Raw genomic sequence first — 16973 nt, forward strand, 5'->3', positions numbered from 1 at the left:
TAAGTGTACGGGCGAAATTATATTTATTTGCTGTTTAAGTTGCATAGCAGCAGTGTGCACATGAGTATTTATGCGGTAAGCGTCATGTACGACTAATATATTTTAATTCACTAATTAATTTTCAATTAATAACTGCAGGGGGCACATTGTAATAGTAGAATTGAAGTCGGCCAGCACGCAAAACACACTCTTATATAACTATGTACCTCGCACCATTCCCGAGAATTCAGTGCTAAATTCTGCAGCGCAGTAATATAAGAGACAGAAATATAATTTGTTTAAATAATGGCAGAGAGGTCCAGTAATTGATATCGACAACGTCGTATTACGTAATACGCACCATGCTTCTGTCTTGTATCATCTTTCGTTTCCTCTTCGCACGCATAATGCGTAGACGTGGGATCGTTCCCCACCTGCGGCAAGTTTTTTCATCCACTTTCATTTCTATTAATACCTGCCGTGGTCGCTCAGTGGCTATGGTGTTGGGCTGCTGAGCACGAGGTCGCGAGATCGAATCCCGGCCAAGGCGGCCGCATTTCGATGGGGGCGAAATGCGAAACCCGTTTACTTAGATTTACGTGCACGTTAAAGAACCCCAGGTGGTCCAAATTTCCGGAGTCCTCCACTACGACGTGCCTCATAATCAGAAAGTGGTTTTGGCACGTAAAACCCCATAATTTAATTTTTTTTAATTTTCATTAATGTATCGTTTCTTTAATTCAATTAGGAAATACAAGTAATTTCCCCTATGTTTTCCTTGGTGTCTTTGGTTATTAGCGTACAGTACACTGGCTAACCTCCCTGTCTTTCCTCCCCTTCTCTCTCTCTCTTGTTTGTTGGCTTCTCGTGATATGATTAATAAAAATCGGGCCCCTCGGTTAACCCCCTTTCTTCTCGTTTCCTCTTCATGTCATTTAAGTCGCCCCATCTGAAGTAGCATGCCCGCATAAATGTAACAGGGCTGACATCTTTAGCTTTCAATGAACTCTCTCTCTCTCTCTCTCTCTCTCTCTCTCTCTCTCTCTCTCTCTCTCTCTCTCTCTCTCTCTCTCTCTCTCTCTCAATGAGGAAGCTTGGACAACCGATTAGTTAGGTTTCAAACAGCATGCGCGTAAATGTTATCAGACATCTTCTCTGTACGCATGCTTATCCAGCGTTTGGGCCAGGTTGACTGCTTTCGCTTGACTTTCGTTAGGAGATCTGGCCAGTTCTATCGATTCCACGCTCTACACAAATAGATTCTGAGGCGGCATGATGCTCGGCGTATGGCTGTTTGCAGATTGCGAAGGCGCCTGCGCCCACGGCATCCTCTGCCTCTACACAGGCGGCCAACTCTCGCAAAGCCCGTGCACTACAGCAGCGGGTACACCCGTTCAGGTTGGCCGACACGACGTATGCGTGGTGTGAGCCAGCCTGGAAGGAAAATCATTGATTGCCGATAATCTCCTAGCGTGCGACGCCGGCTGAATAGAAGGATCATCGATGGATAAACGACTGGCAAGAAATCTATCCTTGCTTTCTCTCTGACGCGAATCCGGTTCTGCTTCTTGATTGGTTGGCATGAGCCGTAGATTTCGCTACACTGCACGGAATTCGCTAGATGGAGCGTAGGATTAAGCATTCCTGGTTCGATCGGCCTTCTAATTTATCCTTAAACAGCCTCGAGCTCCCTTTTAACAAACCCTTTCTCCGTCGCCAAAGTTGTCTGGCTCGCCAGCCTCGTGCCAAGGGCGAGAAGCGTTGATAAGAGGCGAGGAGGTGAGCGATGTCTGTCGCTGCTACCCTTCCCTTTTGATGTGGCAAATTACTTCCTTGTGTCGGCATCCAGGATGTCTTCGCATATGGGCACTGTTTTGGTGCTGAGCTTTTTTTTTTCTTGCTTCGCACGTTGCTGCGTTACACCCATCGAACAGACTACTTTCAACTTGTACTAAAACAAACGAAGGATCAACTTATAGGATATGGCATCGGATAGGATATGGCATATATATATATATATATATATATATATATATATATATATATATATATATATATATATATATATATATATATATATATATAGTGACCGATCGCCCAAATGTACGAAAAGTAAGGCATCGTTTATCTACCGATAATTAGCGGATAGAAGTATAGGCAAGATGGCCGAAGGGGAATAATGCGCAGTGGCACGGCGTTTGTCATCTTCTTTATTACTCCAGGGAAGTGGCACGTAATATCTTAACGGGCTTTGTCACAGAAATTGCCCGTCACCTAATTCCTGCCGGTTTTGCCGTGTTGCTTGCAATTCTACCATGTCATAACGTCGGGTAAGAAGCTTACATCTATGCATAACGCACACACTGCATAAGTCTGCCTCAGATCTTCTGTGTTTGTTCCCATGCAATTCTTTGAAAGACGTTCTTGGCGGCTATTCTGCACAACAGGACCAGGTGTCCCGTCGACACGTGTTATTTGCGTTTCCCACGCTAACGGGATGACGTATCGCGTTCTGAGCTGTCGGGGCTGCGTATGCAGGGGCAAAAAGCCGCAGGCTTCACCCGTCCACAGCATGCCGTTTTCGGCTGCTGCGAGAATCGGCTCGGTGCTCCCCAGTCCACGGGGCGCAGCACACCGCCCACGCGAGCGAGCATAAGATGACGCGCTTCTCGCATCCGACGCTTTCGCGTTCTCGAGACGCGGGCACGTCCGCGATTGCTCGTCACAAAGGGAGCGCGTTTTTCAGCGCGCATATGGACATATGTGACGAAAAGGGAACTATATAGGCATGAGGAAGGAAGGAGGCGCAAACGCTGAAAAAAAGAAAATCATGAACTGGATGACAGAAGCCGAAGGAAGGAGGAGGAGGAGGAGACAGTCCAGGAAGGCCTACAGTTGAAGCAAGGCTCAGTACGGTGGCGTCCCGCGGAGCTGCTTCTCGGAAGCCACGGGGGGCGGGCGCCGTCGGTTATTTCGCCCAGCAGGACGGGCTGCTCCTCACTCCCCCTCTCTGACCCACCCACGCTTTTTAACGGCTCCGATTCCTTCTCCAACGTTTGTGCTTTTGTCTTATAATTACTTTTTTTTTTCTTCTCGCGGAAGAGCGCGCACTGGCCATCGTCCCACAATGCGCGGTGTAGTTTGGGGTTTGGACGTGTTTGGGTGGCACCCCGGCTGCCAGCGTACGACGGGCAGTTCAAGAGCCTGCGGCGACTCGTGCGTCTTCCTGGAAAGCCGGCTTGTGCGCCATCGCCCGAGCGCTGCGTGAAAGAGGCGGTTCTCGTACGGTAAAGCTCTCTCACCCGTATATCCTCGATTTGCCTTTTTCTTCCGCGCTCCGTTGAGTTGCCGGATAGTGATTTATCAGGGAGAACACCGGCGATGGTTTCCTGGTTGCTCGACACGTTGCACGATGATGTTGAGCGATGTTGCATCGCGGTCGGCGGCTTGTCTGAGGCGACCGGCTTCGAACCGTGTTTTCATGTGCGCATGTGTGTGTGTGCGTGTGGGGGCGGCATTCTTAAGAACGCAAGAATGACGAGATGCCATGCGGCTTCATTACTTGCGCCCGACACCAAGCGAAAAAAGTTAAGTAAATTTAGTTGTGCTGTTTTACGTCCCGGTACCACGATCTGATTATGAGGCTCGACGTAGTGGGACATTCCGGATTAATTTGGACCACCTGACTTTCTTCAACATGAGCGTAAATCGAAGTACACGAATGTTCTGTCATTTCGCCCTCATCGATACCGTCGTGGTAGGTGTCGGACCCGCGAGCTGTAAAACTATAACAAACTCGGTAGTTGTTATCATGCTCTGCGTCGCGCCTTCTTCGTTGCTCCGAGGAAGAGGAGGAAGAAATAACAGGTATTACTTGCAACGGAACTAATGGCCCAGTTCGCCGCCCTGTTATATATATATGTGGCCTTGTTGGACCTCCGGGCCTAGCGCATCCTCAATTCGCTTGACGAGCGTTTCAGAAAACGTCGCACCGTTACAAACATTCTAATAGCGATAGCTGTTTGGCGTCGGATATAGTGATTTGTGCGGCATTTTTTTGAAAGCGAAACGAAAACAAACTTGTCTCTGAGAGACCAACTTCTCGCGTTTTTCTGTCATCTTCTTTGTTTTCTGCTTCATTTTCGTGCTTGTCTGTTATTTGTTTCTGTATATTGACCCACTTACCAAATTCAGTATTGTAGCTACCGCAGAGTTAATTGTACTTAGCGCTGTAATGGCAATTGGCGAAGCACTGAGAGCAACGCCTTCTGCAGCTTCAGAGTTGTTTCGGAGACTTGGTTGCAGGGGCAGTCGCACTAACGCAAAGAAAAAAAGCATATTCTTTGAATCCACCGTCAATTACATAATTGACAGATGTCGCTGTCGTTATTCGGTCGTGTTTTAAGCGCGCTTTAGTAAAGTGGGGCGCAGGGCTGACCTTTGTTAAAGGCCTGTAGTGACTTAATCGTCTGAGAATCACTCGGCTTGGTCGAGTAGCTGCAAGTGTCTAGAGTGTTTACGACCACGCGCGCGCTACGCACAAAAACACGCAGTATGCATGTGTATACATGCCTGCTATCGAATCTTGTTCGATGCAACGAGACTGAGTGTGGTCGTGTAGACACAATCGCGCAGCACACGTGTACGTGGACGTCCATCTGCTCTCCGCGAGCCGTATCGCGCTGCATCGCTATTTCTCGAACGCCGCGAAGATCTGCTGTGTATAGGCTGCTATCGTTCGACGCATTCGGCGCCTCCTGAAGTGGTGCGGAAGGCGACGAAGATAAGCGCGCGGCGTCTTGGCCAGTTCCGCTGAAAGGTCAGAACGAAAAGAGTTTTGCGCATCTAGAGGCACGCCCGGGGCCTCCTCTGGATCGCACGGGCTCGAGATAGCGGCTGATAAACCGGGGCAGAGCTTTCGAAGAGCGAGGGAACGGCGAACGAGTGCGTACCTACAGTGCGCGTACCGGGGGGCTCTATGCGGATGCGGTAGGTATTCGTCTTCACTTTGGAACCAGCGCGGTGTTCGGAGTCGCACAGAAGTATCTTATCACGAGGTGGACGGCTCATGAAGTACTTGGTGAGCTACACGGATGCCTTCAGGTGCGACTGTGCCACGGAAAGCAATGTCCTATATACTTGCCACTGTCTGAAGTGCACAGAACGTGCTTTTCTTTCTTTCGATACACACCTCCCCGCTCGCCTTTGTTAACGTCGCGCGAACGTCGCTGACGAGTGATTGTTGGGCTGCTCCCAAGATACTGCAGCTCGCACGAGTCTGTCGGATCATTTCGTCATCGATTTATCAGCTTTTTGTGCGTTGTGTACGCCTTTGTACGCATACTTGTTTTTCTAAAAAGGAGCGGCGTCTGCGACGCACAGCGGAAATGCCCTCTTTCTCGTTATCGGCCGGACGTCATGGAGTACTTTCTTTTGTAGGACCACTTCAGCTTGCTGAAGTGCGCATAAATCTCACTAATCGGTCTGAACAGTTGGCCAGAGTGTCAATCTTGTGGACTTCGCGATTACCACACGATGGCCTCGCCTGCACGTGCATAATCCGTGTATGCAACACGCGGATACATGCCTTGTCTCGTGACAGCTCGGCCGGCATTTAGTATTTTATGCCATCATTTCACGATACTGCAAGTGGTCACAAAACGCATGCGTCTGTCATGCGTTTTCGTCAGCGTGCCAGCATCTCGGTAATACGCCACCTTTCTAGGATCCTTTAAAAATCCACCATTCGATACTATAGCGTGTAGAGAATGCGTGAGCGTCTCTGAGAGTATTCATGTACTTACAATTGATTTGCTACTACATATTTCTTCAGAAGCAACGCTTCTTCCGAGCATATAAATCTCCTTCATGTTACGTCTGTAACTTCCCCCTATTCTCACCTTGCCAATAGAGAGCGATGACTTAGAGGACGCAAGTGGCTTGCGTACACTGAAGAACCCTATGTAGGCTTGGGTTTTGCTGGTATCCAAGCGGCTTGCGTCCCCTATCTAAAACTAATAAATTTGTACGTGCTTTGCGCCTCCACACTTGTGTAAATAAGAGACAGGCGTGGGTTATTCTTCGGCTGCAGGTGCGTTTATGACCCTGCAGACGAGCGGGTGTTTTCTCTGCCCCATTGACCTTCGCCGTGGCTATCGGCGTACGGCACATCACTCCGATCTACATTTGATAAAGGTCACTGTGGTCAAGAGTCTTAAGGGTGGAACACAAATACTTACGGTAATCATTACCATTCATGTACTAAATAAATAAACCGGTTGAGAAAAGAATGAGAGAAAAATAAGGAAGAAAGAAACGCCAGTCCTTGCCATCTGAAGAAGCTGTGAACTGTAATGACTATTATTACATCACATTTTTCGTTACTTCGGTCCGTTCAGCGAGCCACAACTTAATCGTCACCTCGTAGTTCGACTGCCGTCTTCCTTGCCGTCGCTCGTATTGTGACTTCGCCGTCGATACTCGAGACACGCGCCGAGCGTTCTCCCATATGTAGCTCGTGCATGTGAAGTGGTGCGGCCTTGGTACATCGGAGCAACGCCCTTCTCTGGCTCAACGAAGCAGTGCCACTGTATACCACAGCGCAGCGGCTTCTTCGAGCCCATTTGCCGTCTGAGACGAACAACGAACGAAAACGGATGCGCGCGTGTGACTACAAAATTCTTGCAACCGAACTATCCTTTCTTTTTTGTTCTTGCTCAGTGGCAAGGCCATTGTGGGCGGCAAATTGGCTCGTGGAAACCGGGTCACGCAGTGCGGTAGCATGTTCAGCTGCGAGCGGAGGAAGCCTGTGTCTCGTCCACCGCGCTCGCTGTCTTTCACGTCCTCTGAGCCACTCCGTCCGGCGCCACAGATGACTCGATGTGGCTCGGTAAATATATATAGTGTCTCGGCGCTTGCGCGTGTTTGTGTGCGCGGGATGCATGCGCAAAAAAAAAAAAAAAAAGAAAGAAAACGCGAAGTGTGCGCGCTACATCTCTTCCATCTGGAGCAGCGTGCTATTCTAGTATGCCAAGTCCTGTATAGGACCAGAGCACCGTGGACCAGATCCTATGTTCACTTTCTGTATATAAAGTGTCGCCGATAGCAACACTCCGTGAGCGTGAAACGTCTCGAAGTTGAGCTGCGGTGTTTATGTGCAGGCATCTTTGCTGTGGCATGTTACCTCATTCGTGTTAGCTCTTTGTCATTGCCCATTTTACCTTAGCAGAAGGGGAGGGGTGTAGTGTCGGCGGGAAAGTCACGTTTTCAAAGATATTAATGAAAAAAAAAAACGCACGTACGAGTTCTGTGCGCCGTCTCATGATACTTGACCGAGTTGGAATCTTACAGGTAAGATCGGCTGAACCAAGCTTATTAGAGCAAAGGGAGAAGGCTAAGTACGGGTCACTATGGAAGCCTCTTGCGGCACCAAACTTGAGCTGCCTGTTAGCGACACGCGCCAATCGATGAAGTCCCAATCGCAGTGGTAGTGCGGCCTCCGCTAGTGGCGGGAGGTCTTCGCTGCCTATAACCCTTGAGCATGAGGCGACCCGAGGTTTTCGCTGCGCACTTGGGTTTCGGATGCCATGTCGTGGATTATCTGAACAATTTATGTTAGCGACATGGAAACTTGTTCTCGGTGGGGGGGAGGGGAGGACAAAAAGAAAAAAAAAAAAGGAGCGAAACGCAGGGTTTTCTCTTTTTCCTGCACTCCACATATCGACGCCGCGTTGATAACAGTAATCAAGCATGAAGTCGGGGATGCTCGTTTCGTGAGCAGGCTGTTTTCTCATGCAACACGGGGAAGGTTATTGCACCATATAGCTCTGCATCCGCACGGGTAGAGCCATCCACTGATGAACTACATTTTGTCTTGACGTTAAGGGAAAGAGCGCAGTGCGATACCCAATTATTTTGATGTTTCCTGGTATCAATAAAAAATAGTTTTTTATTTTAAATAAATATATAGGAGTCCTTGCCGCCGTATAACGTTTGAGGCTACTTCTCTTCACTTACTATAAAATCTTAACGAAAAATAAGAGAACACTATCGCGCAATCTTGCCGGCGCTGTCTTCGAGGCTAGCGCACTGTACAAGTATTCAACTTACTGGTATGAGTAGCGATGCATGTTATATGTGTGTCGACGCTTGCGTCTTTACGGTGTCTTTTCCCAGTTGTGCGACTTTGCAGAGTGATTGGCAAGTTGTTCTCATTGGGCAGGATATTGACTGATGATGAAGCGATGCTCCGCGTACGGTCAGCATCCTCTTCTTAGATATGCGTACTCGCGGTAATCTTTCAAGTTAAGAGGAAACAATGTAAGCAAGACAGAAGCTTACAGCAATTGCCTTAAATTTACCATCGCTCTTTTACACTTCGGTGGTCGCAGCTGGGACGGCCTGGACCGGTCGTCACCGACGCCGCCGCCAGAGAGCCCCGACGGCACCTCGGCCTGCCCGGAGACGAGCCCGCTGATGGAGGCCTCGGGGCCCAAGCCGGTCACCATCCAGCGCAGCGCCTCCTTCAATTTCCCCTCCACCAGCCAGCGGAACAGCGCCAATGTGGCCGCAGGTCGGTGTTGCTCGGTGGTCTGTAGTGCTCTGAGCACCTGCGGCAGTGAAGCGACAGCTACAGGAGCTTCTGCAGATGTCCGGCAGAGTTTGACAGCGCTTTTGGTTTCTCGGAACCGATACTGGCGGGTGGGGAGTGATCAGCGTAGCTACCGTGTGCGACGGTTTCGCATTTACCAACATAATAAGTCAAATATCTGACACAGATGTGGTGTATTTTATCTTAATATAAGCGCTATATCAATTAAATCAGGTGTTTTTGTTTCCAATAATAATAATAATAATAATAATAATAATAATAATAATAATAATAATAATAATAATAATAATAATAACACGGAAAGAACTTTGCATCCAGACAGCGATGGGGAGAGAGAGGAAGAAAGCCCAAAATGGCATGACCAGCTCTCACCTCCCCAGAAAGAAAAAACACAATTTAGCATTTTTAAATCTTTATTTGTAGTTGGCGAACAGTGCCTTGTTTACTTCACATTGTTATTAAAATAAACAAAAGTAATTAACAATAAGTAACATGATACAAAAACGAAACACTAGGTATAATAATTAGCAAAAAGCATCTCACATTAACTACTCTGTGCATAATTATACATACAAACGCAGTTGATACAGTTCTTGATACAATCAGTACATAATGATGCATAACTATCACTGCAAAAACCTAGAATAACTACATAGTATAGAAGAAAGTATGTTAGAAAATAAGCCGTACAAATATAATTGTTTAATTGCTGCAGCTGGCACGAGTGAGACTTTGCAACTATTCTCAGAAGCGTTGTTAATTTAGCGGAATTTCCCTTTGTAGCTTTTCCCTTCTTTGCCGCAGACCGCGTGTGCGGGTCTCCCATGAGGGGGAAGTGGGAGTTCCGGGGCGGCGCTGATCGTGCACGTCCTAAAGTAGCACTTTACGCTCGCCGTGCCAGCATGCCACAGAAACAGTGGCTGTCTTAAGAGACCGGTTTTAGTGCGTGCTTTGATAGCAAAATATGTAGTATCATTGTCGCAGAAATCAACGCAAAGGAAGCCAGCTACACGCAGAACATACCGCTCTTGGCCAGGGTTCTGCGTTGCGTGGAGTTGTTGCTTTGTTTGCACTGAGTGTTTCATTGACGCTTTATTCAGTATTTCATTCGTGCGTCTTGACATGGTAAACGCACAAACATTTGCGCGCAGAGGCGTAGCCTGGGCGTGGCACGCCGGGCGAATGCCCTCCCCTCATAGAGAGACGGAGAAAGAAACGAGAGAAAAGTTAGGGAGGTCGATCAGACGAGCGTCCGGTTTGCTACCCTACACTGGGGGTAAGGAAAATGGGGAATAAGAAAGAAGAGGAAGAGAGTGAGCACGAAGTGCACGTGGGAGGATGCGCAGGTACGCTAGAAGTGGTCTATCAAACTATTACTTGAAGCATGGCACCAGTGGCGTAGCAAAGGAGGGGGGGGGGGGCATACACGTCTGAAGACACCCGGAAATTGTCGATATCCTCGCCTTCCTCGACTACACCCGGGGGGTGGAGGGGGGACAGAAGACCTATGGGCCCCGGGTGCCAGACGACCTAGCTACGCCACTGCATGGCACCATACCTGAAGTGCACGTGCACCCCTAAATTATTGCGTTTGTAAGCCCAGCGCCAACACCACCTACAGCGCCCCTCCCCGGCCCCCAATCCTCCCTTACCTCCGTACAGTGGGTGCCTCCACGACCCCTCTACCGCCCAGAAAAAAAAAAAAAAATCTCGCTATGCCACTGGTTGTGCGGGCGGCAGTTATTTTGTGTTCAAAGTTCACAGGATCACTTAAGGAGTGCGAAAGGTGCAAAGCAAGCTGATTGCACATCGTACCCTGCATTTCTTCTCCGGTCCGTAGCCTGCTTAAAGGGCCCCTCACCAGGCTACACAGCAAACTTCGGCTATATGCTGGAAGTTGTTACGTGCCCTCTCCGGAGCGTTCTTCCGCAAGAACTTCAGATCGGCTCATTAATAGCCGAGGTAGAAATATTTCAGTTCCGCGAACCCATGATTTTAGAAGCCGAGCTTCACGTCAAACATCGACGCTCTCTCCACTTGCGCTGTCTAGCTTCCGCAAGCGAAGTTCCTTCCCTGCGTTTTCCCATACCGGAGCTCGAGGATCGCGTGACGCGTGCGGCACGGGCCCCGCCTTCATTCTTTTTCTCCTCGCTTTTTCCGGCGCGGCGCACTTCCGCTGACGGCGTAGCACACGAGCGGTACCGTGCCCCTAAGCGCTAGCGGGCTCCAACCTTTGAGTCCCCCTAATCTAAAGCTCTTCGCGCAGCGCACGATTTTGCGCGCTGTGCACGAGGACATCTGGCTAGCGGTATAAGTCAGTGCTAGACGAATACTGAGGGAGATACAAGCGGATCAAAGACCATGATGGCGCGCTGGAACACGATAGAAGACGGCTTAGCTTCGGTGTCTGCACGCGCGACTGCACGACGTGGGAACAAGCAGACGAAACAGAAGTACATCTATCTTGCTGCAGTGCGAAGTAAGACGAAAACACGCAGACATTCGGTTTGTGTGTTTTATTATTTATCCAAGCTTCAATTCGTCTATTCTAGCAACATATTACTCAAATAACAGGTAATTCTCGAAGTCACGTGTCACCACGAGCGACGTCACAGCACAAACACGCGTACGTACGCGTACTGGCCGTGTACGTCACCATCCGGCTTGGAGTGCGGCGGCCGCGAGAAGGGCAAATGGAGTTCGGTTTGAAATTTGAGATCTTCCCGCGGCGCGTAGCGATGTAATACTTTGCAGACGCGATCGTGATCGCGCATTGTATGCTCTGTGCTTGTCAACTCAGAATGGCCAGACTTGGTGAGGGACCCTTTAACATGACACGGAAAAAGCCTGCGCCGCAGGTGGCGCTGTTCTCTAAAGCGTCGGTGGTGGTGGACACCACTGATGGAGTGTAGCAAGCGGACGTCCATGAACTCCGCACAGTCATACAATTCAGACTTTTGCCAATTTTTTAAAACTATTTTGTTTGTTTCCTTTCTTTTGTGAAACTGTTATTTTATTGTTTTAATTCTTGTCATCACGACTATGGCGCAGCGCTAGCGCCCGCCCGTTCTAAAGGGTGAAGCCACGTCAATGTTGGTGGCGCCTTACGACGGGCACGTGATCTCTATTAGACAAGCAGCGTCGTTGTACGATAAATTCTTACTTTCATTCCTTCCCCCAAGGTTGTAGAAACGCGTAACGTGAAAAAGTGAGTTCTTCGCTGCTCCTTACTATCACCGTCGTCGTCCCCAGCCGTGCAAACTCTCGCTGTCAGCGTCGAGTTTACGCTTTGACAAACTGCCTTGACTGCGTGGCTGCCAAGTTTACGAGCTACTCGTTACACAACAGTATTTCACGAGGATTTCTCCGAGCCAAGGACCTTCTTCATTGTCTTCCTTCGTCGGTACTGATCGCGACCCTCTAGCATACGCCTGCAGCAGCCTGCTCCACAGACCCTTGCTGAGCCACCGCACTTCCCTCGCGCAGAGTGGGTGCGACGCTTAAGCAGCAGCAGTCGGGGACAGTGAGGAATCGCGGAAGCGCGCCGATTCGCGAGGGGAGTGGAAAAGCGCGCGTTCTTGTGGCGAGTTGTTCGGGACTCTTTGTCGTGCGTGCTTCGGCGGTGTAAGGAGCGGCTTCGATTACGACTGTAGGTAGGCAAGCCAGTCCCTTCCATGGACTGAGCTCACCTTCGTCGACCGCCACCAGCAGACGGGCCACCGTCGTCCTGAGGAGTCTGTTTCGGCCGCCTCACGTGAGAGCTCACTGCCGGACACTTTGGTCCGTCACAAGTTTACGCTTTACTTCCATACTGCGAACAGAACGAAAGGCAGGAACATCTGAGGCGACGACACTCTGTATGTCGTTTCTTGGTCGTCCGTGCCTTTCGCGCTTTTAACAACTTCCTGAAGTCAACACTACCTGTTCTCACAATTTTTGTGCTTGTGCGTGCGCGAGCTTGTGTGTGTGTGTGTGTGTGTGTGTGTGTGTGTGTGTGTGTGTGTGTGTGTGTGTGTGTGTGTGTGTGTGTGTGTGTGTGTGTGTGTGTGCGTGTGTGTGTGTGTGTGTGTGTGTGTGTGTGTGTGTGTGTGTGTGTGTGTGTGTGTGTGTGTGTGTGTGTGTGTGTGTGTGTGTGTGTGTGTGTGTGTGTGTGTGTGTGTGTGTGTGAGTGCGCGCGCGCGCTGGGCACCTTGCGTGAGCACGTTTATATTAAACCGATTGAGTGCGGATGGACTAACATTTGTAGTATGTGGCTCTCGCCCTCTTTCTCACCTTTCGCCTACAGCACCGCTCCTCCACAATCACAGAGTAGCCGAGTATTTATTTGTTCAGACCTTTCGGGTGACGTATGAGTTCAGCACGACGGCCTTAATTTCAACTCATCTGAAACCGTCGGGGGTCGTGCTCCATGTAGTCTTCGTAAAACGACTTTTATTTTGGTTTGGAGAAAAGGCAGGCACACCTCCGAGGCCCTACATATAATGCATAAACGAGGAGGCTAGAGCAAGAAGTACTTCAACAAGAAAAAAAAAAGGAAACACGTCGGCGGATTATACGGATATGTGGGAATTGGTTATAAGCGAAGCTTTCTTTGTTCTTTAATTTAACTTTGTTCTTTGACATGACGTCTTGACACTCAGCTCCTTCTTCGTTGTTTACCTCTTGTTCTGCTTGTCGTTTGGGGCACCTACCCAGTGGCACAGATCGGCCAAGAATGCTCGCATACCCGTTGCCCCATGCCCAGTGGCCCATGTTGTATTATCGACGAGACAGCAGCAGCCAGCTCCTGCAAGAAGCAAAGAAAGCTACACTTTGAAAATCATAGAAAGTTTATTTGAATTGATTGAAAGAAAAACAAAGAACTTCGAGTGGTGGAGGAGTGAGTGAATTCATCTCAAGGAGATGAATTCCACTCGGTGGGTCCCTGGGCATGGATAAATTTCTCTTCTACGAATCTACGAAGCATCGCTTCTCGGAACCTCGTATGCGTTTCTTTGCAGTTTAGTGCTATCTTCGGGTGGATGGCAACTTTTTCCTTTCAGGGGCACAGGTTCATAGGTAGTATAGGAGAGAACAGTGTGTGAAGCGTTTTATCGTCGAGATCTGCAGAAAGATGTGTAATACAGGCTTCATCAGAGGACGCGTCTTGAGCTTTGTTGTTCTTACTTCGCTTCTTCTGTCTTCTCTCGATTTTTGTTGGCAACAAAGCATAGCGACTTGGGTCTGATCCTGACAAAATTCTGCACCACACGTTCAAGACACGTGTCAAGCGCATCGCGGCTTCGGGCGTGAAAAATGACTCATCGTGTCGGCGAAAGCGGAGGTGGTGGGGTGTAGCGGTTGAAAGCCATGCGATGACCGCGTCGCCGAAAGCTGCCAAACTGGCCCTTCCAATTGTTCGCATCTTGTGGAAATGCAGGGGGCCACGTAGTGGACTCAGCGCTGACTCAGCACGGCCGTAGTGCGTGTGTGTGCGCGTCGGGCGCACCTGGTGAACCACGAGACCGCCGCGCTTTTTTCACGTACGAAACGACGCTTCTCTCGGCGCGCCTTCTGAACTTGCCGAAATAAAAGGTAACGTAATGAATTATTTGCTGCGCTCTCGGCTAATTGAGGTTTCGCATAACGTAATTAGTGGGTCGACGGCTGACCAATAAAGCAATGAAAACGAGATAAAATATTTCTGGCGCTACTTTTTTTCAAGCTTTTTAGGTTGTTTATTCACTAAATGCATCGTTTATGTGCATTGACGCTCGATTTGTCATCTCGCGAGGCGCATGCGGCGACCGCGCGTCCGTCGTTGCAGTTTCTCGCGTGTAGTTTTGAAGTGAGGTCCGTTTATCCTTTTTCGGCTGTTCGGTCGTTGGGGCAGCGTGCTGACGTCGCCCCCTCGCCTTCCTCTTTCAGGCGGCGCCGAGGTGTGCCCGCCTCCGCCGGGCAAGTCGAGCGACGACTCCGGCCTGGGCACCGGCAACAGCCCCCGGGGCAAGAAGCCCGCGCTCACCATCGACATCCAGCGCATCCCGCCGTCGCGCGCCAGCTCGTACGGCGGCTCGCTGTGCAGCCTGCCCACCAGCAGCAACGGGAGGATGTTCAGCGCGCGCCGGACGCACGGGGACCTGTGAGTGCCTCAATCGGAGAGCTCCGATGATGCGAAGGCAGTGCGACGGCTGCGAGGCCGCTTTGCGAATCACTTGTGCAGTTGGCCGCAAGCGTTTTTGGGACACCAGTTCCACGACAAATAGGAATTGCTGCATGGTGTATGTAATCTGATCGCAGTGTGGGCAGCAAAAACCACTACTGTCTGAAACATTGAATCCGAGGATATGTGCCCATGCTTCACGGGAATTGAGATTTTTCGTTAGTCCCTTAAAGTTACATGGCCGACTGTACGTTTTACCAAAAAATCATTATGTCTAAATTCAGAAAGCCAGCAGAAAATTTGCTGCTAATCTAATCTAACGAAATTCGCCATTGGACGGGAAATATCGGACCCGAAGTTATCGGATGGCACCGGCCCTGCATACAGAGGTGTCTGGCACCTGCGCGTGCGCGTTGTCGCAAATGTTGTCAATTTGGGAGTGAAATCCAAATTCTCATTAGCCTACGAGGAGGACAGGATAGGATGCACAAAATAACTTCGCGCCATCACCGAGAAAGTGCAGACAGCTAATGTGACGGGTACCTGCATATGTGACCTTGTGTCTTTATTTTCCAGAGACTCTCTGGTCATTATGCTGAGTGCTCTCTACGCCAAGCTGCTCGTAATCATGGGAATCTGCTTTCCCCTGGCTGAAGTGATCTCAAAGAAAATACCCGTCTCGTTTTACGAGGTAAGCACACGCACGCTCACCGCGTCGACATTAAACGGCATCTGCTTGTTTTATGTCCCACTGTGTAACACCGTACACATACGTTACACCCACAACGGCTTCATTTTTGCTATACTTGAAGCTCTTGTAGTCGCGTGATAAACGTTCATTGTTGGAAATCGAGGGCGATGTTGTAGCGTCCTTTGTGTCTCTCTCGTTCTTTCGTTCACCATTGCGTTGGACGTCGCATTCGAGAGCACCTCTTCGTCCATAATCGCATTGGTTGACACCGTCGCGTGCAACTCTTGCGGATGCGACGAAAATTGTGTAGTTTCGCGTGGCCTCCGAAATCGCAGAGGTCTGTCGTTACGATCGCGGAGGCCACGGGTTTCGTTGGCGAAATTATCCGTGGTGCGCCAGTGCATTCGCCGTAAGTTTGGAAGCAGATGTATCTAACGTGGTTCAGGAGTCTCATAAATGGTGCAGAGTGAACTAATCTTGATCGCTGACAGGCTACATCTCCGCATTTTCAACATGTGCGATTACATAACTGATGAGTTAATTAATGAAATTAGTTAATTAGTAAGATTACGAGCGACAATCAGACATTTTTTAAGCCCTCCGCTGCGACGAATTTATACAAGCAACATAATCGGTATGCCCGCGTTTTCTATTCCCTTGCTTTTAACAACGAGAGACAGCCGTACGTCCCTAAAACAACCGCTGCATCTCGACACGATGCCTTCAGGGGGCAAGGCGGTGACGGCTAGTGCCTCGCGTGCTGCAGGGCTTCTACCTGTACCTGTACTTCGGCAGCATCGCATTCCTGCTGTACGTGTACGTGTTCCTGCTGCGCCACGACAAGGTCAACTCCAAGCTGGACCACCTGACCGACAGCTTCAGCGACAAGGTGCGCCGCCTGCTGGGCATGCGCAGCTCGCGCGGCACCAACATGGAGATCCCGCCGACGCCCAAGAAGCGCGTGCACGACGCCACCACGCACGCCGGCAGCTTCTACCTCAGGCTGGGTGCAGTCGGTACGTTCGCGGCGCCCGCGCGCGAGACGACGACCACGGGCGGTCGATCGTCGGACGCCCTGCACGGTTTCTCACGTAGCCCATGGTATTACTCCCGCACGTTGCGATCAATTGACTTATCAACCAATCGGTCGATCGTTCTCGATAGCGGCAGGTCGCGTAAGGCACACAGTGGGCCGTATTCTCTCCTCACCGATCATTCTAGCTTGACGTATCGTATCGCACAAGACAGAAGTAGAATTTCAATTTCTGGCACGGCGCGATATTTGGAAAGGTTTACCATGGCTCGAAGATATAGCCCTTATAACCACTTGTCGCTAGTTATGAACCGAACAACGACGAATATAAAGTCCTCTCTAAAGTGATTTTGTTTAGTACAGCAGTGCGCTACCTCTCGTCGCCAGGGCAACTTGTCCCTGTCCTTTACCTAAATGTGGGGCCCCATGTGGCTCCCATCCAATCAACACGCGATGTGAAAGTGACGGCGACGGATAGTGTGTGTGTGACGTCCCCTTTCTATGATTTAGCCAGTCG

The 16973-nt window shown here is 49.8% G+C and overlaps 1 protein-coding gene across 6 annotated transcripts in view; it reads left to right on the forward strand.

Moving 5' to 3' along the window:
• The window catches only part of LOC142578747 (proton channel OtopLc-like), a 94760-nt gene that overhangs the window by 65094 nt on the left and 12693 nt on the right, over positions 1 to 16973 (forward strand). For 5 of the 6 annotated variants that reach the window (XM_075688275.1, XM_075688276.1, XM_075688279.1 and 2 more), the window contains 4 exons: positions 8370 to 8551; positions 14498 to 14711; positions 15309 to 15423; positions 16190 to 16439. In XM_075688275.1, the coding sequence (XP_075544390.1) occupies positions 8370 to 8551; positions 14498 to 14711; positions 15309 to 15423; positions 16190 to 16439 (761 nt within the window). Of the gene's footprint in view, positions 1 to 4973; positions 5083 to 8369; positions 8552 to 14497; positions 14712 to 15308; positions 15424 to 16189; positions 16440 to 16973 lie in introns of those variants that run through there. The other variant, XM_075688280.1, reaches the window with a different exon arrangement.

Source organism: Dermacentor variabilis, chromosome 4, assembly GCF_050947875.1.
Source record: "Dermacentor variabilis isolate Ectoservices chromosome 4, ASM5094787v1, whole genome shotgun sequence".
In the NCBI taxonomy this organism is placed as follows: domain Eukaryota; kingdom Metazoa; phylum Arthropoda; class Arachnida; order Ixodida; family Ixodidae; genus Dermacentor; species Dermacentor variabilis.